Source organism: Polyodon spathula, chromosome 23 (genome assembly GCF_017654505.1).
Source record: "Polyodon spathula isolate WHYD16114869_AA chromosome 23, ASM1765450v1, whole genome shotgun sequence".
Lineage (NCBI taxonomy): Eukaryota > Metazoa > Chordata > Actinopteri > Acipenseriformes > Polyodontidae > Polyodon > Polyodon spathula.
The window spans coordinates 7,301,565-7,327,568 of NC_054556.1; the positions used below are offsets into that span (position 1 = coordinate 7,301,565).

At 35.7% G+C, this 26,004-nt stretch overlaps 4 protein-coding genes across 8 annotated transcripts in view; 1 reads left to right on the forward strand and 3 right to left on the reverse strand.

Annotated features, from left to right (window-relative positions):
* Positions 1-771: 771 nt before the first annotated feature.
* On the reverse strand, positions 772-7,806 carry LOC121297887 (NEDD8-activating enzyme E1 catalytic subunit). 4 transcript variants are annotated; one of them, XM_041224485.1, is made up of 18 exons: positions 7,748-7,799; positions 7,579-7,617; positions 6,740-6,860; positions 6,036-6,116; positions 5,621-5,703; positions 5,184-5,264; positions 4,910-4,953; positions 4,482-4,546; positions 4,217-4,372; positions 3,935-4,037; positions 3,659-3,772; positions 3,259-3,312; positions 3,085-3,121; positions 2,892-2,973; positions 2,541-2,641; positions 2,154-2,217; positions 1,859-1,913; positions 772-1,516 (listed from the first exon to the last, which is right to left on the reverse strand). In XM_041224485.1, exons 1-18 carry the CDS (start codon positions 7,765-7,767, stop codon positions 1,428-1,430), a joined length of 1,389 nt encoding a protein of 462 aa, XP_041080419.1. In that variant the 5' UTR covers positions 7,768-7,799; the 3' UTR covers positions 772-1,427. The 4 variants fall into 4 exon arrangements, with proteins under 4 accessions (XP_041080419.1, XP_041080418.1, XP_041080421.1 ...); XM_041224484.1 differs by having other exon boundaries at positions 3,659-3,775; XM_041224487.1 differs by lacking the exon at positions 7,579-7,617 and having other exon boundaries at positions 7,748-7,806.
* A 734-nt stretch (positions 7,807-8,540) lies between these two features.
* Positions 8,541-13,825, forward strand: LOC121297889 (PRA1 family protein 3-like). Its single transcript, XM_041224488.1, has 3 exons — positions 8,541-8,772; positions 11,007-11,224; positions 12,023-13,825. Exons 1-3 carry the CDS (start codon positions 8,594-8,596, stop codon positions 12,196-12,198), a joined length of 573 nt encoding a protein of 190 aa, XP_041080422.1. The 5' UTR covers positions 8,541-8,593; the 3' UTR covers positions 12,199-13,825.
* A 108-nt stretch (positions 13,826-13,933) lies between these two features.
* Positions 13,934-18,679, reverse strand: LOC121297886 (leiomodin-3-like). 2 transcript variants are annotated; one of them, XM_041224483.1, is made up of 3 exons: positions 18,184-18,678; positions 16,006-17,418; positions 13,934-14,889 (listed from the first exon to the last, which is right to left on the reverse strand). In XM_041224483.1, exons 1-3 carry the CDS (start codon positions 18,472-18,474, stop codon positions 14,842-14,844), a joined length of 1,752 nt encoding a protein of 583 aa, XP_041080417.1. In that variant the 5' UTR covers positions 18,475-18,678; the 3' UTR covers positions 13,934-14,841. The 2 variants fall into 2 exon arrangements, with proteins under 2 accessions (XP_041080417.1, XP_041080416.1); XM_041224482.1 differs by lacking the exon at positions 13,934-14,889 and having other exon boundaries at positions 14,909-17,418; positions 18,184-18,679.
* Positions 18,680-21,210: 2,531 nt separating this feature from the next.
* Positions 21,211-26,004, reverse strand: part of LOC121298093 (FERM domain-containing protein 4B-like) — a 35,538-nt gene continuing 30,744 nt past the window's right edge. Inside the window, exons 20-22 of the mRNA XM_041224901.1 lie at positions 25,003-25,793; positions 24,752-24,890; positions 21,211-22,934 (exon numbers count right to left, since the gene is read on the reverse strand). Coding sequence (XP_041080835.1) covers positions 22,814-22,934; positions 24,752-24,890; positions 25,003-25,793 — 1,051 coding nt within the window. The 3' untranslated portion in view covers positions 21,211-22,813. The remainder of the gene's footprint in view (positions 22,935-24,751; positions 24,891-25,002; positions 25,794-26,004) is intronic.

A 26,004-nucleotide genomic window follows, 5' to 3' on the forward strand; every position in this document is an offset into this window, starting at 1 on the left:
CTTGAACTCTGCAACTGTTTGACAGCAGAAAACAATTAAAAAGGCATAATTAAGCAAATTGTCAGTTCAATAAGTGAGAGCTCAGTTGGAATGAAAACCAGGACCAGGATTAGGAAACCCTGGCTTAGTTTATCAGGGTCAAGTACTGTGAAGCTTGGGAGAAAACATTGGCTAATATATCGATTATAGAAAACATACAGAACAAATTATGTATAAACAAATATTCAAATAATATATATATATATATATATATATATATATATATATATATATATATATATATATATATATATATATATATATATAGTAACCAGTTATGTCAAATGACACTTTTCTGTGTACTGCCTCATACACAATATTGCAACAGTATTTACTGTATTGTAAATACTATACAGTGTCTCACTTAACACATATGTCAAGGTAGATTCCAGTAAGATTTGATATTCTACAGATCACACCTGGAATCTCAAATACATGCAAGCTATGATTGGGGGGAACGAAAAAAACAAAAAACAAAACACACTCTTGAGAACTATTAAAATGACATAAATGCAGCACTTGCCATTCATTTGAGCCACAAGAGAGCAGCAGGCATGATAAAATGTTACTGGTAAATTGCTGTCTGTACAGGGTCACCCGAATTGTTGCCTTGTTACCTCATACAGTAGTTTTATCTCCAAAAGAACAATATGTAGGGATACAGATGTTACTTAAATCTTAGTTATCTAATCTGCTAAGGTTTAAAAGGAGAGGGATTCATAGAAGAGTACATCAAGTTATTTTGTGTAAGAAACCTTTTTTATTTCAGTTCAGACTTCATAAAGAGCGGTGTTCAAGAGAACATAAAATGCACATGTTCTGTTAATTAGTCTGCAATATATATCAACAACATTGTGAATGATAAACTAAAAATATCAACACCATGACAAATAAATATACAAGGTGAACATAATATTGAACATTTATACATAATGAACATAACATTGAAGGAAGTAACTATTTGTGTTGGTTATGTTATCTCTAAACCTACATTTAAAAAACAGGCTTCTCCTCAAGTTAAAAGTTCTAGAAAATAAAATGCAAGTCCTGCAACTAGCCTCACTAAATCAAAATGTCAATTTAACATAGGGAAACACTATTGTTCTTAACGTACAATTGTGCAAGAATGCACTATAGGTTATTACGTATCTAACAGTGGGATATTATATAGTCTACTTTTAATATCTTGAGCCAAATTAATGTATTTTCAGTAGATGATTTTATTTTTATTTTATTTTATTTTTTTAACTAGTTTTGCATGGTATAGCCTGTACTTTTGGTATTATTATTATTGGTAAAGGAGATTCCAGTTTACATCAAGTTAATGCTGGGTGATCATTACTTTGTTCTTTTTAGCATAACATAACATTTCATGAATGATTCATGGATTATGATGTGAAATTGAGTTTAAATAACACTGTTTGGGGTGTGGTGACATCTGCAACTGCTAGCTCCTGACCTTCAGCAAGACCCAATTCTAAAAAGGTAAACACAAAGAAATAAAGAAAGATTATCATAATATAAATGCAGTATCCGACAAAGATTCCCAAAGACAACAGCTGGATTTCAAAATAGGCATCTTATTTATTTAAAAAAAGTAAAAGACAGCAGGCTTTCAGAAATCAGGCATCTTTATAATTCTTGAATTTGTACCAATACTACTAAATAAATATCCCTTAAATACTCCCAAGTTAATAAATCATTCCTTTTAAAATCAGACACAATTATATTACAATAATAACCCTTTGCAAGGTCAAAATGTGTCAAATGTATTTCTTACAAGCACATGCTGCTGTTAGGTGTTACTATTTCACATTACCTTTCAATGTCCTCGAAAGATTTGGCCTTGTTCGCTCTTCAATGGAAGCTACAGTCTACAAATAAGATCATGTATTACATATTTGACTTGCTAGGAGAATAAAACAATTTATAGGTACAAAATACTTTCAATTTACAACTATAGTATGGTATTGAAATTACATTGTTACTCAAGTTGGCAATAGCACACAGCCAATTACAAATCTTACAAGTTTTATTCTGCAATTAACGTAATTTATCTATCTATTTTTAAGAGCCTGTTACCACCATAGCAAGAGTCTTTGCAAAATGCTTACTTGTAAATAAAGTGTTTTGTTTTTTCCATCCACTGTTGCAGTTATTGCTGGAGTTTTCATTTGCCTGAAAAAACAAGCAAAGAATATACAAAGGGTTTATGAAACATGTTAGAAAGTTAAAACAATTGTGGCCAACAGAGAGGTAGCCAAGAGAATGAAAAATGGTTCTATTGACTAGATCATTTCCATAAAGATAAGACTCTCTTTGTGGCACCCCTCAACTACACTGAACATCTGAAACAAACTGTTATCAGCACACTACACTACAAGACAAGCTTCTGGCAGGTGCCAATACCAGGGCTTGAACCACACCATTACTGAAGAATGTGGTTCATAGATAAGAAATGTATACCAGTACAGTTACTGTTAAATGTTTTATATACTTACAAAGATGTATTTTCTGTCAAGTAATCCAGTACCTCCTGAAGTTTAGCTGATGATGAGAACTGAAGTTTCTGAGGCACCTGGCTGCAGGCTGAGCAGTTCTCCTGGGGAAATACAAATAAACAGCTTTAATATGCACATGGTCTAAATCACCATAACACATTGCAAAAATCTAACCAGTCTATTTTATATCAAGTTAAACTTATTTCTAAGAAAAAAAAAAATATATATATATTAACCTGGACTATCCCAGAACCAGCTAGGCTGCAGCCTTGGCTCAGTATGTTCATAGCCATTGTTCTGTATGAACTCCAATAAAATGAACTACTCACAAATAACTAAGCAAACTCATACCTTTCGTTCAGCTTCAAATGTGTACGTGTAGAGCCCATCTACATCATTAAACACCAGATAATTATTCAGAGGAATATATGCACTGTAAAAAAAAAAAAAAAAAAAAAAAAAAAAAAAAGAAACAAAAAATACATCCTGCATGTAGTTTCTCCATTGCTAAGAAACAAGCTCTAAAAACTAAGAAGAAACTTACCTTGAAGCGATTTTAAAAACTTCAGTAGCACATGTAGCTAAATGAAAGAAAATTAGTTATTTTACTTAATTATTGCAGCAAAGCCAAGACTATACTATATATAGCTACACTTTACAGAAAAATGACACTTTTGAATAGAATAAACAGCAGTCTGTATTGGTATTTAACACATACCAGCAATGACAGCATTTGTAGAAGCAACAGCTGGGATAATTCTTTTCACAACACCTTTATGAAAATTGAATATGCAATAGATTAGCCAGTGGTTTAAAAATAACAGGTATGAGAAAATCTGGGTTACAATACTGCATATTAATTGGATAATTATGTACAATTGACAGCAGTCTTCTATTACAAACTCAGGTGAACCAAAAGTTAGGCTGAACTCCAGTAATGTAGCATACAGTGGTTGCTGGAATTTTATTAGGCTGTAAAAAGACTCAATTTCCATCGACACCAATAAATAAGAGTATTTGGGAAAGCACTTGCCAGCTGAACTTAATTCATGTAACATTTAAACCACTAAATAATATAACACATTAAAATACATGTAGACAAAGTTATAATTGTGTACCTTGTGTGAGTCTATATGTAACGCCAGTAATTTTAAACTGAACTGCTCTTTCAAGGGACTTCTGAAACACCCACTGAATGTGTTCTGGATCATCTCCATCCAGCACCACGCCCTCTGCTGGACAAGCAAGAAACATTAAAAACAGCAACACTGCACCATTAAATGGACTCAATTTTCAATACTGCTTTATATGTAATAATATCTTTGATTTTAAATTTAATTTAATTTATTTTATTTTGTATTATTTTAAATCACAGTCATATTGTTCCAGTTTACCTCCAAATGGATTTTCTTTTGGCCACTGAAGTATCCTGACATATTCAATACAGTGCTCTGGTAGTCGTGGCATAGATGCAATAGTGCACATAGGGAAATTGACCTGAAAAGCAAAACATTTTAGATCCATTTTCTTTCTATCTATATTGCTAAAATAAATAAATATTACAAAGCACGGTAAGTTCTAAGTAAGGTTTTAAGCTACTGTTATATGAAAGTGTGAAATCTAGTAATCAAAGCCTAATTCCTGGAAGTCAAAGTGATTTGCAGAAATGTGATTACCTGTGGTGGATAAAGTTCAAGTGTGCAGTCAATGCATGCTGTCATTCCAGGTAAAATCACACGTGCATTGCCTTTAAACCCTTCCGTTCCACCATCAATAAGAGGGATGATGGAACTAGGGTCCAAAACACCATCCTCATAACTTAAAAGTGACATCTAAGAAAAAGAAGAAATTCACTTATAATTTACAAGTGTATGTAGAAATGTAAGCTTTATATCAAGCACCTAAAAAAATGAAATTGTAACTTTAAAAACAAATTTATACCAGCATGCCATTGATCCATCTTCTAGCAATTATAGAATCCAGGCCGCATACAACAATATGAAATTCTGGAGAAGAAATTACCAATATTGTAAGCAAGTTATATTATATTTGCATATTACTGTGGATTATACAACTTGTATTATTTACTGGAAATTATACAACGTAGAACTTTATTACTAAGCTCCTAGCTGTATTTTTAACATGTGATCCAGTTTTGGATGATTTAACCTGGACTTAATCTTTTCAAGATCACATTTACTTCACACATGAAAGCTTTTTTTTTTTTTTTTTTTTTTTTTTTTTTTTTTTTTTTTTTTTTAAGTGTGATCATTTATTTATTTATAAAATCAAAACAATTACAAAAAAATAATAACAAACTGACCAAGGTTTAATTAGATACATTTTCTATTTATTTCTTTTTTACTTACGTCTGTAAAATGAGTCGTCAAAATCTTGAATTTTTTGAAAATGTCTTTATATACAGTCAAGGAATAAAATTACAAATGTATACAATATCACTGACACAAGTGTTCAGCCAAATATTGCACATTTGTTTATTATTATTATGGATCTGGACATAACTATAGTTTTTATTTCTAACACTAAAATCCATATTTAAAAATACTAGAAAGTGGGGTTTTGGGTTTTTTTTTTTGCTCAACAACATCAATTTCATGTATTTGTTTGAATGAAAAAGGATACGGGACTACAATACAACCAGGGATCCGGTTGTTGACAAATTCTGCAGCCACATCTGCTTTTGGCCTTCCCACATCTTTTGGTCTAAAAAATACCCAAGAGAAGAAGTTAAACTGCCTACAATAAAATGTGTATTACACATGTACATTGCATCAAAATGTGCTGTAGCTGCTGTTATAACTGGTGTTTGTATTATGGTAAAAAAAAATAAACAAATTTACACTGTTTTGGAAATCTGCACTTATACACAGTAGTGCAAAGAAAAAATGTTTACTGCTGCATTACCTGAAAAACTAAAAAGCCCATACTTATATTTAATACAACCAAAAGCTAAAATGGGAACATTCACACTAAAGCTGTAGGCAGATCAATATTAACTTTCAGTAGTTTACTTCACACAAAGCTTTGCAATCTCAAAGTTATTTCTTGATGAAACTTACCTAAATAAAAATTGTCTGTTCAGATTAGACACGTCTATTGTATCCATGTCAATAACATGAATCTGCCGAAAGCCAGTCAGAGCCTGTTTAAAAATAAATTTAAAAATATGATAATACTGATTAGGACTTCAAAGTTTTGGATCACACTGAATTTATTATTAAATATTGTTTATTAATAAAACTGGTCTTAATATATCAGGAACAAAAGTATGTTTACCACATATGGACAACAGTATAACAGACAAAATGTACAGTGTTTGAAGAAATATATATGTACTGAAGATATTTACTTATGATAGACCTTAACATGCTACTAAAGGTTACCACAGACATAAATGTGTTTTTATGAAGTACCATGACATTAAAACATCCATTAGTCTACTAGCCATCTATTTAAGGAAAAATATTACAGTACCAGATTTTTGAGGAGTTCACATCCTAGTCCCCCTGCTCCAATGACAAGAACCTTGCATGTGTCTAATAAAAACTGCAGCGACTAAAACAACAAGAACAAAAGCAGATGAGTAAGATGCTTCTTTTTAAAACAAAGTGGACCAGCAGCTTCTTCTGGAAAACTAGTTGTTATAATTAACAAATTATTTTTTTCCTGTTCCTTAATTATGACGCACTTAATTACACTAGATAAAAGTCTTAATTTTAAAAAAATATATATCCTGTTTAATGCAACAGTTTATGCTGTCCATAAAACATAGTATTCAAGGTGGAAAAACCATAGACTTGTGGTACAGCAGTGCTGTGTTTGTACCTACTGCATAGCTCAGCAAACACATCTGCATGGTGGTATTTTAGTTTAACAAAGTTATTATTGAAACTGAAATTTGCATTGCATTCAGTGATGTTATTAAAAGGGTGATAAATCACACAGTATTTGGGAAACCAGAGGATTAATATAGTTAAATGGGATATGTAATATGTGAAATATTAGAATAGACCCATGGAGGTCAAATGTCCTCCAATGAAAGAGTACATAAAACATTACAGGATGTGTATTTTAATAAACTAATCTTTAAAAATGTTCCTATGTAAATGACACTAATATAATGTTTAAACTATTGTACTTTATTATATGTTTTTGCAGTAGAAAGTGATTTTTCTCACTTCAGTGCTGGGTTCAAAGTCAGGGTGTGTGAATGGTCCTGCTCGCTCGAGGAACTTCTTTACATGGTTCCAACGACCTTCCCAGTCTCCAGTGTCCCTACACCCGCTATCCACAGCCATTCTGCATGGAACACATAGTAAATTCAGCTGTAAACAACACAGTAACTTCCTTTACAAGGGCACAAAAGCCTTGCCCAAATGTATACATCACCACATGTGTGAGGCAGTGTTCATTCTTGGACCAGTTTGGCTTTGTGGTATGGGCCAGTTTACCTGAGACTCTGCACAGGTTAACTAAAATGTTACTGTTTATGACACAATCGACATAAATGGAACTTGGTGACATGCCATATCATATAGTCAGATAAAGCAACTTAACTTGTTCAATTTGCTGACAACCTGGACACTTTTACTGGGGTGCAATACCTAATTAAAAAGAAACTTCAATTCATTTCATACCTTACTTGCTACCACTGTGTACTACACATTAACTTGACTTAATTGACTTACAAGGTTCGGGTTTTAGTCTTCAAATTTAGTAGGCTCTGCATTACCATACACAGTAAAGTAAGTAGCGGTGGTTAGCTAGGAGAGCAACATTAAAATGTGAAAATTCATAAACGTTATAGAAAACAAAAATATTCAACACAGCAAAATCCTACAATTAGCCACCCTCGTAAATAAAGGTATAATTTTGGGCCTTTAACAACGTGTTAAATTTGTTCAATCGTCAATTGTAAGATTTCTTATAGCATTTTTTAAATGAATTTTCGCATCGATGCGGCAATGTGTGTGTGTAACCCCAAACCTGCTGCTGTCAATAGCATTTCATCACTAACTTTTCAGACAGCTCTTCTACTCTCCTTCTTTTCTTCTCCCTAAAAAAAGAGAGAATAAAAGAAGGTTCACCTTTGCTCTCCTTTCAGCAGGTAATACATTTGATTATAAAAATAACATAAAACTACAGGTCCAACTCTTTCTACATCTCTTCTTAACACGGATACTTACGGCTCCTCCACATCCGCCATATTTTCCTGATCCCATCTCCTCCCACAATGCACCGATAGCGGCCGCATCACTGCCTGCGAGAAGGAGATCAAAGTGTGCACTGTCAAGGGCAAAATCATTTCACCTGTACAATTATTATATGTTTTCTTTTTACAGTATGTTCATTTTCTGCACGTGTAACATGTATTGACAAACTGCAAAAATGTAGGCTTGTTATTATGACGGGGACTGATGCTTTATTTTGTATTCATTTGCATGTACCAGTAGACAGACATTGTAAATGTACAGTGCATAGGGCGTCTATTTAGGAGTAAACCAGGTGCCCGAATCACTCAAAAACGAGAACAGACACAGATTAGTGTACGGGCACAGTTGTTCTCCTCATTGCAAAATGACTGAACTGTCAACACAGACTGCTGTCCATTTATAGTTTAACATTTTTGTTGACGTGTTTCGTGTTCTTCCAATGTAGTTTAATACTGAGGCAAAAATGTAATCAACTACTTTTCATAATACATCATGAGCCTATTATTAAATTTGTCACATGTCCAATTGAATCGTGTATCAATAATCTGCATTGTCAGAACCAATTTAAATTTTCCTTTAAATAAAGTGAATACTATTTTGAAATTCAGTAAGTGAAGCCTGCGTGACACTGCACAGTGTTACTTTTAAACGTGGAGGCATTTATTTATAACAGCTATCCGTTGGTCTGCCTTCAAAATGTGCTCATGATTTCTATCGCGAGAAACACGAAATCAATCCGGGTGTGTTGTGCTTCGCTTCTTAATCTGACGTCGCAGCATCCTCGGATCTTTTCCTGTACACCCGCGCAGTTCCGCAGTCATGGCTGGAATTAAGATCGCACCGCTCAGACCCTGGGACGATTTTTACCCAGGGACCGATCGATTTGCAAAACCAGACTTTGGTGATTTAACAAAATGGAACAACAGAGTCGTGAGCAACTTACTTTACTATCAAACCAATTACTTGGCACTGGCTATCGTTGTTTTTTTGATCGTGGGGTAAGTACTTTACACATCTTGACGCTGACAGTCTACTTATTGTCTCAGTGGACATTTTGAATGTTAGGTCTCTTTATTTGTGTGCCAGTTTTACAGTATGCACACAAGAATGAGCTAAGGATACTTTTTTGTACCGTTACCGTGGTACGTACGACAGTAGCAACAATGCAAAATGCTTTCTAAGTGCGTGTCTAATTGTTATTATTAATATGGCTGTTTAAAACATTAAAATGAGGTCAAACAGAGCATACGTTGCATGTCTTACTTATGCACGTGTTGTGTGTCTCTTAAATTGTAGCCGTCGTTATCAAATAGACCTACTTCGTAATAATAACAAACATTTGCAGTACGACAAGTAAGTAAAGTTGTATATGTCTTGTGTGGAATTACTAGGCCACTGATCTGTTATAGACTAGCAGTGATGCTGTTAACTACAGTTTAGGCATAACTCTTGTAAACATTTATTATCTTGTGATTGACCACCATACAGACCCAAACCTTACAACCAGAACTCGCTCATTGAAATCTTGATTGCACTGGATTGATTAAGGTTTTCGGGTACCCTCGCTACATTACGTATACAGTACTCGTGCACTATTTTCTACAGTATACTAGGATGCCTGGTTTCACACCCCATGGTGAGATTATTACAAGATTAAGAGCATCAGTCCAAAATGTTTGTAAGTCTCTCTAAATACCTTTTTTGAAATATACCCCATGTATTGCAGAATGTTTATTGGCAAGGACAATTTGCAATAGTTGGTGAGAATATTGTGAAAATAGAATTATACTGTAGAGTATTTTACTATTGTCAATTATTGTATCTCTAGAACATGGGAGGACATTTCAGATTTGTTATTTTTCAGTTGGCTAGGTGACCAAGGCGCTGTATAGGGGAATGTAAAATACTTTTATCAAGAGGAAATGCATATCCGTCCCATGCATTCACCAATGAGCTAAATCGTGTTCCACTGTATTTGAATATACAACCGTGTGTGCTCAACAAATGTAATTGCATACAGTACGGCTTGGTTTACCCCTTCTGGCTGATGTTGAGAACTGCATCACAGTTGTTAAAAAGGCAGAAAGGATGAGATAATGTAACTTCCAGATTTGTTTCCAGTGAGATGGTAAAGAAGTTGAGGGTATAGTATCCCTGAAAGTGCCTTAGCTCCAGTACAGTCTTGCAGGATACTGCAGTGGAGTTGTATTACTAGTACATTTTGTTGCTGACCGTCAGAAATGTTATGCACAACAATTTTATGAACAAAACAAGATACTAAAAATGAAAAAGTACAACCAAACAGATTCCTTAGTGTGTTCTTTTGGACTACAGTGATGACAAATTAAGGGAGTAAGATGCATATGGAATGTAATTTGTGTCTGTGGTCTTCAGACTGTATATTTTTGCCCAGCGGGGCTATTGTTAATTTTTCCAGGCTTGAAACTTGGAGTCAGTCGATCTAAATATAGATGTTTGGCTGCTGCAGCCTGATGACACATGTTGCTTGTACTTGTTATGTCGGCAGTTATGTCGGCAGCTAAGGACAGAAGTATGAATTTATCTCTGAGCAACAACAGGTGCAGCAGTGAAGAGTGTTTTGTGAAACTGAACAGTAGTTTTATCTTGAAACAAACTGTATATTTGTACTGTATAGGCCATGAAAGTATTCTGTATTTGTACACAGTATCCTAGTTTGGAATAAAACCCAGTCCCCAGAGGTGAAAGTAATGTTCTAAACACTGTACCACATACTCCATTTGTTTCTCAGTGGCAAAAAAAAAAAAAAAAAAACTGGAGCAAACCAGAGAAAGATGTGCAAATGAAGAGGTGGCCTAGTTTGTCTAACAAATAAGAGCTACATTAAGTGCTGTATCTAAAACGCATTGCTATAGTAGGGAACCTAATTGCCACAGATTTAGCTACAGTGAATTAACTGCATTAAAATGATTGATTTCTCACTGACATAAGGAATGCAGCTAACTTTGAACTGCAGTACACACTAACACTGGGCCACTTGCTGTCCACAGTTGTAGATGAGTACAAACCGATTTACTTTAAGAAGTGGTGTACAGCAGTAGCAGTGTACTGTTTGTCTTCCATCATTAAAATGTACAGCTTTACAATGTGTCTTTTTAAAAAGGGTGGCAGGTATAAAGGGGTTACAGTGCCCTCTTAATCCATGTTGCTGCTGACCCATGTTCTTGTGCTCGTGCTTGTGTTTGCGTTGCAGGTTTTTAAACCCCCTGGCAATGATCCTCGGAGGAGCCGTGGTGACCCTGGTGTTTATGGGCTCTGTCTGGGCTGGAGAAAACAAGGCTGTGATCAAGAACTTTAAGAAACAAAACCCCATGGTGTTTGTGATTGCTGTTATGGGAGCAAGTTACTTCCTTGTCTCACTTTTCGGGGGGGTGATGGTCTTCATATTCGGTATTACATTTCCAATACTCTGTAAGTTTGCCTTTTCATGTTATTCTCCCTTTTTGTTTTTAAAGAGTGTACACTTTAAAAATGTGTTGATTTTATTGTAGTTGCACATGCATTAGTCCAAGAAAATTAATAATGACTGAATTGATTAAATTCATTAAGCCATTGTGTACAACAACAGTGTGGCAGTTTAAAAGTTTAGCAGCATCCTTTAGTTATCTTTTGGTTGTAATGAATTTAGTTATAAAATCTTGAATGCAGTTATCCTCACAGCTTTTAATTTGCCTCTGTAATCACCTTGGCCTGTTCCCTCTTGCAGTATAATGTAACCTCATTAGACACCCAGGCTTTTGTAGAATGGATTGTTGGTGTTGGCTCAGTCAGGTAGTGGTATACTGGAACATCAAGTCCTGTAACCCTAAGGAGTTATCCAGCCTAATTATCAGCTTATGTTTACGGGTTGCTATGGAGCCGGACATCACAAATACTCTGAAAATGACAAGCATCAGATTGAATTGGAGTATCAGCAGCATGAACGCACAAGTGTTATCCACTGTATGTTTGCTAGAAGTATTCTTAACAGTGTTTAATTTAACATATATTGTTACTGTTTAATAGCACATGTTTTGTTTGTTTGCTTTTTTTATCCCATAATTATTAACTGTAAAGTGTGTGTTTAAAAAAAGAAAATAATTCTTCAACAAGTTGTGGAACAGTCCAGCCCTGTTGTGTAATACTCTGTTTGTATGGAGCATGGCACAGTTGTTCAGAATGTTTTACTGGGTATTTGTGTGTAATGTAAATTACCTGTTTTGTTTTTAGTGATATTTATCCATGCCTCGCTGAGACTTCGGAATCTGAAGAATAAAATGGAGAACAATATGGAAGGAGTAGGGCTGAAGAAGTCACCTATGGGGGTCATTCTCGAGGCTCTTGGGCAGCAAGAAGAAAGTATTAACAAAATTGCAGATTTCATTGCTAGCAAAGTCAAAGAGTAATTGAAAACCTGCCCAGTATAAGCAACATAAATCCCTCTGTGGTGCCCTAACTATTTAATTTTGTAATACTGAAACGCAATACAAAATTGCATATTGCTTTTCTGACAGATCTTGAAGAACATTGGTTTTGAAGGCCACATTTGAATTCCATTGCTTACTACACAGTGTCCATTATTCCATCTTTTGGTGTTTGCTGTAGTTTACCTGGTCTTGTCAAGTGCTATATTTCTCTTGGTAATAAGTAGTTTGTTATAGCAGACTGCCTAGAATACCATAACAATATTTCTAACAGTATATTTGAAATAAAAGTTCTGCATCCTCAGACTGGATGTTGTTTTCTACATACAGTGTGGTTGCATTTATATTGCTGTAAATTATTGTATACCAAGAAAGGGACAAAATATGAAGGCAACATCAATGTAAACTACAGAAACTATACAATTGCATGTCTGGATATTAGAAAAAGGGTTTCGACTCAAAAGTAAAATGAATTTGGCTGGAATTCCAGTATGTATATAGAATATGTAGGCATTTTCAGCACAACCATGCTATATTAATTGTTACGGGCATAGGAATGACATGTTTGTAGACTAGTAAAAGCACATTAGCTTGCAGTGCTGCCTCTATCCCTGTATTTCTTCTAGCAATCTGTCAGGTACATTTACAATTATATACGTGTTAAATATAGACGTGTGGATTAAGCCTGAACCATTGCGTTGGCAGCAGTTGTGTAGAGTTCTACATTGTAAGATGGTTCGGATTGGCACAGCAATATAGTCAACAACATTCCAGATTATTATCAAGATGGCTTTTCTATTCCAAAGTAGATTGCTGTGTAATACGGTATATCGTTTTTGCTGTGGATTTTGTTTGTGGAAACAGCTTAATAAAAACCTTAAAATACGTCTGACGTTATACTTTAAGAGTTAATTGCAAGCTTTTCACTCCCTATTTTCAAATTAAGTTACTCGCATTACACACAGTGTACCTTTTTTAAAATATTTCTGCCATCCAGAGTAATGTAATTTAAAAAAATGATTGTATACCTCGCATTTTTTTATACGTTGATTTTTTTTTTTTTTTTTAATGCATGCATGCTGAACTGTTTGTGCAGTATCTGCATTCTGACATTTTTCTATTCCATTGAGTCCCAATCAGTAGGTGCTCTGTTTGCAGCAAATGTGGACAACAACAACCTTGCTATGCTGCAAAGGTACATGTTTCCAGTTTTTGGAGGCCTATCTGGTTCAGATCACAAGACAAGTACAAGGTTGCTTCCATGACCAGTAACTTGCATCACAAAACATCAATAATAATATAGTGGCCACATGTTTTGGCTATCCGCTTTGTTTGGTCCCATAATTACAGGCAGTGTTCTAACCTTCCTACAGTATGAGAGGTAACTGCCGTACTGACAAGAGCAGCCTCTTATGCAAACTATTCAGCTGTAATTTGAACTGCAATGAGGATGTGAGAAGTTGTTGGGTTTTTTTTGGTTTTGAGTTCTGGTTTCTAATCCAGTTTATTCTAGTACAAAAAAGTTTTTTGTATGCAATGTACCTTCCATAAATATTTGTCTCTTGCAAGTGCAATGCATTGGAAAAGTTCAATAAAAGAATGAAGAATATTGGATGCTTTGTTTTTCTTTGTATGAGCCATTGTATGTGGATTATTAACAGTTATTCTAGGTTCTGTTTAATTAGTAAAAATGTATATGTTCGGGTTGATGGTTTTTCAGTGCCACATAATCGTTTAGTTAGTTTGATTAAAGAGAGCTTTAAGATTTTAAAAAATATATACAGCTGCCATATCAAATACGTTTTAATGAAGGAAATAATTCACACATTGGCAACATACCAGCATGCTGCAATGGGGCTGTGCACAAGTTTTAATACTCAACACAACATTTTTCATTTAGTCATATTTTATCAATGCGGTCTTCTATAAGGTGGGATATATTCACTCTTTTGGGAAGTCATCAAAGATACACACCGAAAAGTTAAATCCCTAATTGTATTTTATTTGAAGAAGTACAGTAATAGATCAGATAAAACCAGACATATCCAACTGCCGTCCTCATTAACACCGTGCTGGTGCAATAGTTCAGACTGGCCTCTGTGAGCTCACTGTCACCATTTTTAGCAGCACCCGCATTTTCTTGGAGGCCACCAAATGCTAACCAGGTCCAGCCTTGTGCAGCTTCTTCAAACACTTCTTAAACTTAAATTATTTGCATTTCTTTTCCATATATTTTACTTAGTGTGACCTTCCACAGTTAGGTACTGTACAGTTTATATAGTCTCATTCACTGAAAAATAAATTATCTAAAGAAATATATATATATATTACATCAACGTTTTTGTATAGTTTGTCATGACAAAATTGGCACACTCATTTTACATTTACAAATACATTATATATAGGTTTGAAACAGCTGACAGTTTGTCTTATATATGTTTCAGAAGTAGTCATAGCAGGGTACAAAGCCATTAAATCATTTTATAGTCTCTATTCGTTTACCAGTAGTTTTCACTTATTCGTCTATATTAGGAAAACGGAATAGTGCAATCCTAATGAAAACAGGTTTTAAACTGAAATGTCAATTGAATGCAATGTATATTCTATATGTGTTTTGTTGTTTCTTCAAAAAAGACTGGTTTCACTTGACTCCAGGCATTTAGGCAGTGGAACCTATGGAAGAAATAAATATATGAAGTGACTATTAACGTGTAAATGCAGGAAGCAGTACAGGGTACTCATTCAGTATCAACAGAATATACATGTAGAGTCATGCAACACAAGTGCAGTGTTATTGTGTTAGTATAGATATATTTGATAGTTATATGGGCATTTAAAACAGCATGCTACATTTGTTTGATTGTAAAGCCATAATTGCAAAGTCTTCAACAAACCAACTAAAAATGTAATGATGTAATTTTATGGGTTGCAAATATTGTTAAATGGTAAACACTAACTACTGTGTCATGTACAAATATTTACTGCAGCCAAGTGCATGCACTTACCAGAAGTGTTAAAAGCATTACCAGGTCGGAGAATCTCTTTAGTTCTTTACTATCACAGATGCTTGATAATTACCTCATACTTAAGACAGGCTTGAGGACATGTATTTTACAAATGTAACAGGAACTAAAATATTAACAACTATGCAAAACATGTTAAATTAGAAACAGTATGTTTGAGATTACCATCAGCAGATACAATACTGTGTGACAACTACACAATAAACAGGTGCATTAAACATGCTGCTATACAACAATGAAGATTGCTGACTCTTTGTTGGATACATTGAGTGACTTACTCCTTGCATGCATGCACCAGGCACTAGGGGTATGACGTTAACAGGATAGCAGTTCAAAATGTGTAGTACTATATGCAACAAAGAGTTTTCTTTTTTTAAATCAGTGAACATTAATATTGCCACTCAGCCAATAACTTGAACAAATATATAAACAAAATCATGCAGGTGTCTGAATCATTAACAAGAAGTTTTGATAACATTCTGTAACAAATGTCTATGCACAGTTTGATAAAATTGGGTGACACTTGGGTTTCCATGAAAAAAGCCTTTAATAGCTCAGCCAATAAATTCAGTTACCATGACCTACCTTAATGTCTTTAGATAGAAGGTTTCTACAAATACAGGTAAACAATTTTGAATAGCCATAAGATACAGAGAGTAGAATTTTGTTGGGTCACCTTTCATACATAGAAACCTTAGTGCTATGGTGTGGTTGATTATAAGTCATTCATTTCTGTGGCAATTTGTACATTGTTGGTAATACTCACTGCTTTGAGATAAGCAACATTGCTTGTGCGAATTTCATTAAGTAGAACCTCCCTGGGCGTCAAGTCAACCTTGGGTGCCTGTCGCCTTCTGGGAACTGGCTTTAGAGTCTTAATCACGTCTTTGAGGTTAGCTTTCTCCTTCTGCTCTAATGTACTGTCTGCAGCCCTGTTCTTTGGTGCCTTCTTGAGTTTAATATCCTTCAGCAGATTTGGCTGCTCATTCTCCTGTATCGGAGGGAACGGAACAGGTTTTTTCTTGAGCTGGAGCGGAGGACTTGGTGCTTGCGGTGGGTAAGGCTGCGTATTCGGCATTGCAGGCAGGTAGTCACCCAACATCTCCCACAGACCTGGAGGAAGATTTAGACTGTTCTTAAACCTAGCCATCATCTGCTCCTGGTCTTTGGCTTGTTGCTGCTTTTGTTCTTCCATTCTTTTTTGTCGCTGCTTGTCAAGGTTCCTGGTCAGTAAGTTAGTGACCACCATCCTTGGACCAGGAAGCTCAAAATGATATCCCATCTTCAACAAAGTGTTGTTTGCCTTTAGGAGTCTGGATACCTCCATTTCAGCATGATGACCCAGCATGTGTCTTTGATTGTGGAACCTCAATTCAGTGAGCGTCTCGTTAAACTGCAGACACCTCATGATAGCTATAATTCCCTTACCTGTGATGAAGTTCGACTCGATATTCAGAGTGGTGATGCTTCTATTTTCACGGAGCATGCTGGCCAAGGCATACGCCACATTTTCATCTGCTCCAGTGTTGGTAATGCTGAATTTTGTCACATGCTTGTTCTTCTTCAAGGCGTTCACATAATCTATCAGCATTTCCTTAGGAATGTTTTCAATGTTATTCAAATTAATTTCTTTGATTTCAGGATTGTTCTGTTTAATCTTGTTCAAGGTTGTATCTAAATTGGTTTCGTTTCCTGAAGGCCTTGCTGTTAACTTGATTAAGCTATCACCTAAAGTTAGTTTCTTTGGTTTTTGGAGTTTGGATATTTTCTTCTCTTCTTTTTCCTGGTTTTCTACAAGCTCATTTGTCTCTGCAGTATTGGTTTCATGTACTCGTGTGTCCCTGACAGGGGTCTCTGAGTTGCAGTTGTCTATGACTTGTTCTCTGTAAGATGTCTCTGCCTTGCGTTTCTCATCTGAATTTTGCCTTTGCTTTTCATTCTCTGGTTCTGGTTCTTTGGTAGCCTCGTCCACTCTGTTTGTATCTTCCTCTTGTTTTTTATCAGAAATGCTGAGAGAAATTTCTCCTGTTTCTTCAGAGCATTTTGGCAAGGCTTGGACCTCTTGAAGTTCTCTTTCTTTCTCATCTTCCTTTTCTTCTTCTATTTCTTTCTCTCCTTCCTCTCCTCCTACTTCTTCTTTCAGATCTTCATCTTTGTCAAAGTCTTTTCTTGTATCTCGCTGTCAGGATCACATAACAATTTTAAAATGAAATTTCTGGCAGCATTTTAGCGCCCTTTTAATATAAATGTAGATGTAGGAGAGATGGGCCCTTTCTGGACAGTAGAAAGTGGGTCTCTATATTTTTCTAAAATAAATTTAAAACTGACTGTAGACCTGCTTGCATTGTTCTAATACTGATGCACTACATTCCTAGTTTGAAAAAATACTTTGTTTTCAGATGTATATTCCACTTCACTGGCTTTTTTAAAAGAATGCGAGTAATTTAAATGCATATTCTTGATTTGTTTTATTTTTATTCTACAAAACTTGGCTTTGCTGCAACCAAGATACTATGCTCATTCAATTTTTTCTTTATAAATCTTTTACATAAAACATTCCAGGTAATAAATGTTCCCATGCAAGCCAGCTACTTATTCTCACCAGCAGGGGGAGAAGTTGCCCCAGGGGAGATCCTTTGAGCTTGCTGTGCAGGCTGTTAGAAAAAATAGCAATATTCTTTCATAAAGATGCTCTATTTTTGGAACATACTACTGTTTTTTAAACCAGAAGAACGCAACCTTAATCTAGTTTCTGTGACTAAATGCATGCGTATAGTAAAATATGTATTACTATATTCTTTATGGACAAACATACAATACAACATCCATTGAATAGTATATAATGCATCTTTAATTTGTGTTTGTTCAGATTATCAGATTATGAGGCAATGGCTGAACACCTCCATGAAGTGGTCTACCTTTTCCTTCAATATCTGATGCTCACCTCACTAGGTAAAAGAACTGTGGGAAGTCTTTCTTCCTCCAGCATTCGCTTGGATTCCTTCTCCCAATAGATATAATTAACCAAAGACCTGTGATCGAATGATCCTGTTGGAGGCTTCTCTGTCTGGTCTTTCTGTCTCATTCCAACTGGCACCTCCTCATCTGGGGCAAGATTGTCCATTTCACTCTGAAGCTGCTTCAGTTCTTCAGGTGACAGGTTTGCGAGGATCTCATCTTCGTCAATGTCCTCGCTATAGGACTCTTGGTCAGAGTTTTGACTGTAGTCAGACATTGTGCCTTCAGATGTCGTGTTATAAGGTGCTTTTTCAAACGACCAGAGACAGCTACACTGGGTCCTTCAGTCAATTTTTTGCAATAGGTTTAAGTTGTGGATTTTGTTGTCCCAGAGCTTAAAGTTTAGTGGCTTCTGTGTCCATGCTCCATGTTTGTTCTAAATTAAGCCCTGCGTGATGATGTGGAAGGTATTTATGTTGCAAAGAGAAGGGATACTGACGTGCTCTTTTTTCAGAAACTTGTGTCAGCTGTGTAGGCCTTCCTGACATTTTTGTGCAGCTGTGACTTCTTCAGAGGGGTATTATTGACAGCACCAGGTGGGAGCACTAGAACACAAGTCTCACTACAGTGCATCATGCAGGGTCCTTCCTGGCTCATTTGGGGTTATACATGGAGGTCTAAGGGGAGGCCTGATCATTCTGTTATGGCCTCTCAACCTTTTTTTGCTGAAATTCTAATTAGAATGCTATCTCTGCTATGCTGCAGTATAAAAATAAACCTCCTATCATTCAAATAAAATATTTGTTCATGAAACCCATAGCAGCTGGCTACATGTACTGTACCATCAGCTTCAGAAACAGTGTTGTCAGATCCCAGTCGCTTACAAATACGTATACAAACTACTAAAGTAACAAAGATGATTTCTACTGTGATTATTAAGGGCGTGCCTCTAAAACATCAAAATGCCTTTATTGGAATAATCGTAGGGTATATTTGCATAAGCGGTTCAGTTGAAACATTCTTATTTTTTATTTAATCCAATGTAGGCCTGCTTATGCAATTGTATTAATTGGAAGGTCGTTTGTCTTCAGTATGAGGTTTAGCGTTATGAAAGGTGATAATATCAGCATAAGTGGGATTTGATACCCAGCTAAAACTGTTTTTATAAAAGGAATAAAACATCTTACCTTTATAAAACTTGAAATAAACAACTTGTGAAGTTACTAAGGAGATCGTTCTAAATGGTTTCTTACTAGTTTTGTAAAAATGTTTATTTTTTATTTTTTTTAAGAGCTACATAGCAAGACAGATAACCAGCTTGAAGATACAGATACAATGATGGGTGGTTTAAATATACAAATCATTAGTAATTTTGTCCAATTGATACAATCAGCTGAGTATTAAGGGGGAGGAGAAAATGGACAGAGTGTGGAGATATCATGCCCCATTTACATAACTCACCAGCTAATCTGCGGCGGAAATATTCTTGTATATACTCCTCATTTTGAATGCTCGTCTGTCCACATTTTCTCATGCCTATCACTTGTGTGTGTATTGAGCCTTCATCTGAATCTTCTTTGGCTGATACCCACACCTTTAGAAGTTCACTATAAATTAATGCTCGTTTCTATTCAATACATTTGTCAAGGTTTGCCATACCTGTTATTTACCACACTTGTAACAACGTAAAGAACAAATTGAACTGGTCTGGTAGGTCAAGATTTGTGCTGATCGAGGTCTGTGAAACTGGATGTATACACAAAGTGTAACCAGTTTAAGTTACCTATGTTAAATGCAGCTGCATTTCAAGCAATCTGGCATATGGATCGTCCTGTAAAGGCATGTTTGGCAAATATTTCATTTTGAGATTAAGTGTTCTATTATAAGGGATATGAGTGACAGGACCTGTTTAGACAAATGTTGCTGTGGTAAGCAGTGAAGGAAATAGCACGGCTACATCACCCTCAATGACCTGTGTTGTTCAATACCTCAATCATATGCATATCATTTGAGGACTTTCTACAACAGCAAGATCAGTCCAGTCCAAGCAGGCTCGAACATAGTTCATTGAAGCTGCCAAGAGGTAGTTAACTCATTTAGGACCTGCTTGGAATAAACAGCAGGACTGGAATGGATCTTGAGGGCCAGAATAGAGTATCACTGCTCTTGATAATTGTACAGCTGCCCTGTCTGTTGCACACATGAAATGTTTTTGGTCAGATTAGTGCAACCATGCAATAACACTTTTTTTCTGAACAAGGTTTATAATTCAACAAACAACATGAAGAATATTGAGAAAAATTGTAACGTTTCAGGCAGGAAATCTATAGTATCATTAATACAAGTTCCTCGTTCATTGCATTTATTGGTCAAACTAGAAGCTTACAGGCAAGTTCCCATCAACCTATAAAGTATATAAATCTACTTTGCAAATTCAGTCCTGCCACGCTTTCAAATTACCACCTAACTCCCAGCCTTGTCCTATACAGGGGCTATACAGGAGCAGGGATGAACAGATTGCATCAATGTTATTATTTAATTGCTTGGGTTCAATGTTTTTTGGAAAGCTGTAATATGTTGTATTATAATAAAGGTGGTTATTTAACGTAAAATTGTCCTGACTGAAATAATAGTTACGAAAGACCTTTGTACAGCCACTGTGGTTAGGCACCACCCTTCAAATGACACTGGAATGGACCATATAAACACAACCTACATGATCAGCAAGCTCTCTGAGTAAAGAGGTGTTGCCTGGAAGATAATACTGTGCTTTAGTACTTAACAGCCAGCAGACATTAACTAATGGTAGCAAAGTATGGATTGGCATTTCATCTGACTTTATGTGGGTCTTACTCAGTAGCTACATATATTATCTGGACCATTGCGATTCTCTCTTTTATTCAAAACATAAGCCTCACTGAAATACCCAAATGAAACATTATCACGCTGTAACATGTATCCTGAAGCTCTGTTAAAGCAATAAACGGGAGAGAAATGATCACAATACAAATTGTTTGTTTCACACATTTTTATTGACTTCCTATTTCAAAACAGGTTGTACAGCCATGACTAGTAAAAGAGTACACAAAGGCTTGTTGTTTTTAAAGAAATCTGTACAAATATGCAAAAGAATAATTTAAAGACATATTCTTTTGAAATTCCCCTATATGAATTCAAATGCATTATAACGATACAAATAACTAAGAACCAGCTTACCAAATTTTATTTTGTACTATATATTACATGCTTTTTTGAACACAGGTAATAAAAATGTTTAACAAAAAAAAAGGAAATCAAAAAACTTTCCTTATCTACATTATTAACACGTAGTTACATATTCCTTTTCACGTAAGGAAACAGCACCATTCCATGGAGTCCAGCATGGGATGCACGAATAGCTGTTTAACAAACACATGTGTGATTTTGTATTAAAAACGTACTTGAAATACACAAGCCACAGTATTACACTGTCAAGCTGAAACTCCTTATCAGAGGTGTTACTGGATTGTATGAGGTAGTGTAGCCCTCGTGATTCTTCTAGATTTGAGCAGAATAGGTACTTGATTCGCTTTTTAACTGTCTTATATTAATCTTTATTGCAGCGATACTGAAAACTAGTGATTATATAACGCCTCAATGTTGTTTCCAGGCAAGATACACCTCTTGTATAGTTGGATACTAATAAAAAATAAAAAACACTGGCAGGCCAAAAGTTTAAACTCCTTGATTTGTGTGATCATGCATGAACCATTTAAGGATTTAAACCTTTTTATCTAACACTAAGTGGAGCAAAACTAAGTATTACAACTAGAAAACAAGGTATGGTAAAATCAGATGCTCCACAGACATCCACATTTTTGGATCATTCTTATTAAAACAGGTATTTTGATTTTGTTTATTTTTTGCAGTTTTCTTGTCATATGATGATGCTAACTACAGGATGTAGTTACAAGTATAGAACCAGGCATTACCAAAATATAATACAATATACTGATTTTAATCAGTAAACTTGAATTGATGCCAGCAAATTCTCTGTATCTTAAGAGTTTGCAACCAGACAACTGTTGCACATATAAATCATTCTAAAAAGTACTTTTCCAATTAAAGTCATCCTTCATATCAATAGCTCTATCAAAATGTGTCGGGGCCTCCTTTGTACCAAAACACACAAAATCATTCAACACACGTGCCGCTGTGTCTCAATACAATCTTGACTGAAGCACACCTCACGCGAGTCCGTCTCTCCATCCCATTTCCTAGTCTTTCCAGACCATGCTCATTTGCATTGAGTCCCTTTTTTACAGCATAGTTTTTCTTTTTTTCAAAACCATCAGAATCTTTTTCAAAGTGCAATTTAATATATTTTCCAAGTGCCAGTACAACTTACCATACACGTCCAACAAAGTTTTCTAACTCTCTTAACCACACAGCTGCATCTCTGCATAGTTGTAAAATACTGTTGTAGAGCAGTCTCTTACCAATGCTTGTGAGCAGCACCAGTAAGGGGTAGGAGGGTAATGGTTGTAGGTAACTGTGGTGCAAGGCACACAATGAAAGCTTTATAAAACGAGGAAACGTGGTCAGGGAACAGTTGTTGTCTATTGGTAAACTACTAGTTACACTATTGTCCCAGGCTTGGAATCCTCGTGCCAAAATAACAACTGGTCATCTGGGTCTAAGCTGTTTTCCAATGGGTTACTTTCTGGGTTTTCCATTTGATTCACATCAATATATGATCTGAAAAATACAAAAGACTGAAGATCACAAAACGGCATGTGCTTAAATTATTACTTTTTTTTTTTTTTTTGTTAATGAAAACCACAAAACACAAACCCTCTGCACTGTTTTGCCAATCAGAAAAAGAGAAAGCTTTGGAGAAAATATGACATTATTCAATCATATGTTGCTTGCATGACAGGAGTCCAGAACAAATTATTTGAGTTCCCGGTGGAATGGACAAAAGCATGAATTAATAATGTATTGAAACATATTTATATAATGTTGAATAACTCAAGCACATCTTATTTTAAACCACATTTACTGGTATATGTTATCTGCATCAGTAAATGTCTTATCTGCTGGACAGCAAACAACATAGGATTAAATATTGTACAATGTATAACTTTACACTTACCAGAAAATAAAATGTACAAATAAAGTTCTTGACCACAAACAAACAAAAAAAACCGCCAAATATGCAGATACAGGGGTCACATTTCTCATGTTTATGGGTAAAATAGCCAGCATTTTAATAACTGGTTAAATAAGAAGAGATAGGCATGTACTCATTGCAATACTTTTCAAATCCCGCCACCTTATAGGATTATAGATTAGGTTTTAGTAGCAGAATTGTTTTTCCAAGATATAGTAACACCAGTATCAATGTTTCTTTGGCTCACCCTTTTGCTTATTCCTTTGATTATGCCATCTATGGTTTAGTTGTTAATTCTCCTCAGTTATGCAACTGGCAACAGGACCATACATGTTAACGGATGATTCTGGAGCACACACCTTCCTCAAATCATTTTTCCTTGACATATTCTCTGTGGAATATCTGTGCGCAAAAAGTTTAAAGATATGGGTGAAACATGTCAAATATCATCAAATGCGTACTGTAAAGTACTTATAATAAATGTGACCTCTGAATATGTTTATAAGGAAGGTTCTTATGTAAAAAAAATAAAATAAATAAATAAATAAAAATGTTATTCACTGCAAAGAAAAATGCAGTTACCATTTCCAAAAAGCATGCAGTTACTATTTTCATCACCTTACAAACTTTAGAATAAACCACCACCTCACCCCAGGGCAAATCAAAACATTTAAATTAACTTCAAATCGAAGCCAGCACGCATCATGTAAGAAATCCCTCAAAATCAACACACAAAACAGTATTACTTACTACCGCTGGCTACATTTAGCATAAGAATAATTAACAGTGATCTCATTTCTGTAGATATGTTGCAGCTCGTGGACAGAAACCTGGTGTTGTGTCTGATATAAAGTGGTGCTGGAAGAGTGAGGTGACAGAGTGAAGAAGTTGAAGACACTGAAGAAGCAGAAGATACTGAAGAAGGGCTAGCTGAGTCACACAGAAAGGCAAGAGTCTGCTCATTACTGTAAGAGTAGTGGCAGGATCTAAGTCTACAACAAAATGTCTATTGAACCCATAACTAAGCCACATTAACAGATGAAGGTTTGCTAAACAAATCATGCATGGTGATGGATTGCAATAGATATTTTACAACTATATTATTACTCTCTTGGAAACAAGATACCTTGTATATCTCAAGAAAACAGAAACACTTCAATACCAATTAACTGAAGCAACTTCTAAATGGGGGATCCGTTTATTTTAAGTCGGAGACCATTGTTTCTCAGTGTGCAACATAAAATCTTCAGTCAAAAATAAAATAAAATAATTTCCCCATATGATTATTAGAATTTTTAAGAACACCTATTAGAACTAGTTTCACTGTAAACTTTGTGTTCATTCATTATTCCTTCTTGTTAAATGTTAAACTGAACATGTTGCCATCAGTCTTATTCCCCACCTGCTGTGCGTGGGCATGCTGCTGTAGACATCGCTGTACGAGCGTAAATAAGGCTGCGGAGTGCTTAAAGGGACATCATAGTCTGTAAGGCCAACGGTTACCTGGCTCCTCCAGGTTCCTGCGCTAGTGGCTGAAGAAACTGCAGATCGAAAGAAGAGATTTTCAATGAAGAACTAAAAAACAAAAAACAAAAAAAAAAAAAAACAGAAGTGGATCCAGAAAATTAGTAAGGGTTAAAAAAGAGTTCTTACCTGAAGAGACCGAAGGTGCTCTACTGGTTTGGGAGAAGGATGCTGGCATAGCAGGATAGCCTAGTCCTTGCTGTGATCCTCTTTCATATTCATAGCCCGCCTGCAGGCTATGGCTCTGGTCTTTGTACCCGGTGTTGCGGTTGTACCACCCACGGAGATGTTCTGCTACTAGTGCCTTCTGGATGTGTTTGGCCATGTGTTCGGTTTTAGCACCTGGTCTACTTCTAGGAGGTCTTATGGTTGCATATGGATTCTGGGTGAGGTGATCCATCTCCTTGTCATAGTAATGACCATATCTTTCATGTCCATAATAGGCTGGTGTGTGGTAAGTGGGATTCACATTATAATGGCCCTCTGACCCATTTTCGTAGATGTATCCTCCATTAGAGTAAGGATCACAGTCAGTGTAAGGTGGGTATCCTGCAACGTAGTATGCAGGGGAAGGCTGATGTGGTGCAGTTTGATAAACACAGTGCCTCGAACCATTCTGTGCTAGATTTGGCATGCTGCCTGTGTTTGCATACATGTTCTGTTTCCTGTGCCTCCTCTTGTCCCTTGTGCGAGAATCTAGTGTGCGATAGTGCTGGTCTGATTTACTGGTTGTGCTGTGATATTCTGTGCTGGACTGGCTTGTGTAGGAGGATCCATCATCCAGGACCTCTGTGCTGTTGCTTCTTCTGGCTGGCGAGAGAGTGAACTTTGGCTTTTCAGGTTCAGTTTCAGAAAACAGCTGTGTTTGGGATTCCAAACTCCCACTGCGTTGCCTAAAGTGCTGAGGGGTTCCATCAGAGCTGGAAACAAAAGATAACAATGTAAGCACTATTATAAATAAATACCTTAACTGTTTGCAATGTAAAAATGTTTATGATGCCATTTTAAAAGCCAACTTTTTATGAGGCTGAGGCTAAACTGGGGTGTTCATGCTAATAGTATCCAGAAGATACTGGAATGATGGTATCCAGATGCAAGTTGACTCCTATCAGTAAAAAAATCCAGTCTAAT

Bases quoted from the DNA above. Each gene is read 5' to 3' on its own strand.
- LOC121297887 (XM_041224484.1), bottom strand. From the start codon at position 7,767: ATGGCGGATGTGGAGGAGCC. The intron at 5,704-6,035 runs GTACTGTAATAT...ATTTTTAAACAG, and splicing joins GTGAACTCCTCAAAAATCTG to GCTCTGACTGGCTTTCGGCA. The intron at 3,776-3,934 runs GTAAACTGGAAC...TTGCTTGTCCAG, and splicing joins AAAAGAAAATCCATTTGGAG to CAGAGGGCGTGGTGCTGGAT.
- LOC121297889 (XM_041224488.1), top strand. From the start codon at position 8,594: ATGGCTGGAATTAAGATCGCACCGCTCAGACCCTGGGACGATTTTTAC. The intron at 8,773-11,006 runs GTAAGTACTTTA...TTTGCGTTGCAG, and splicing joins GTTGTTTTTTTGATCGTGGG to GTTTTTAAACCCCCTGGCAA. The intron at 11,225-12,022 runs GTAAGTTTGCCT...TTTTGTTTTTAG, and splicing joins TATTACATTTCCAATACTCT to TGATATTTATCCATGCCTCG.
- LOC121297886 (XM_041224482.1), bottom strand. From the start codon at position 18,474: ATGTCTGACTACAGTCAAAACTCTGACCAAGAGTCCTATAGCGAGGAC. The intron at 17,419-18,183 runs GTGAGCATCAGA...TGATCCTGACAG, and splicing joins CAGTTCTTTTACCTAGTGAG to CGAGATACAAGAAAAGACTT.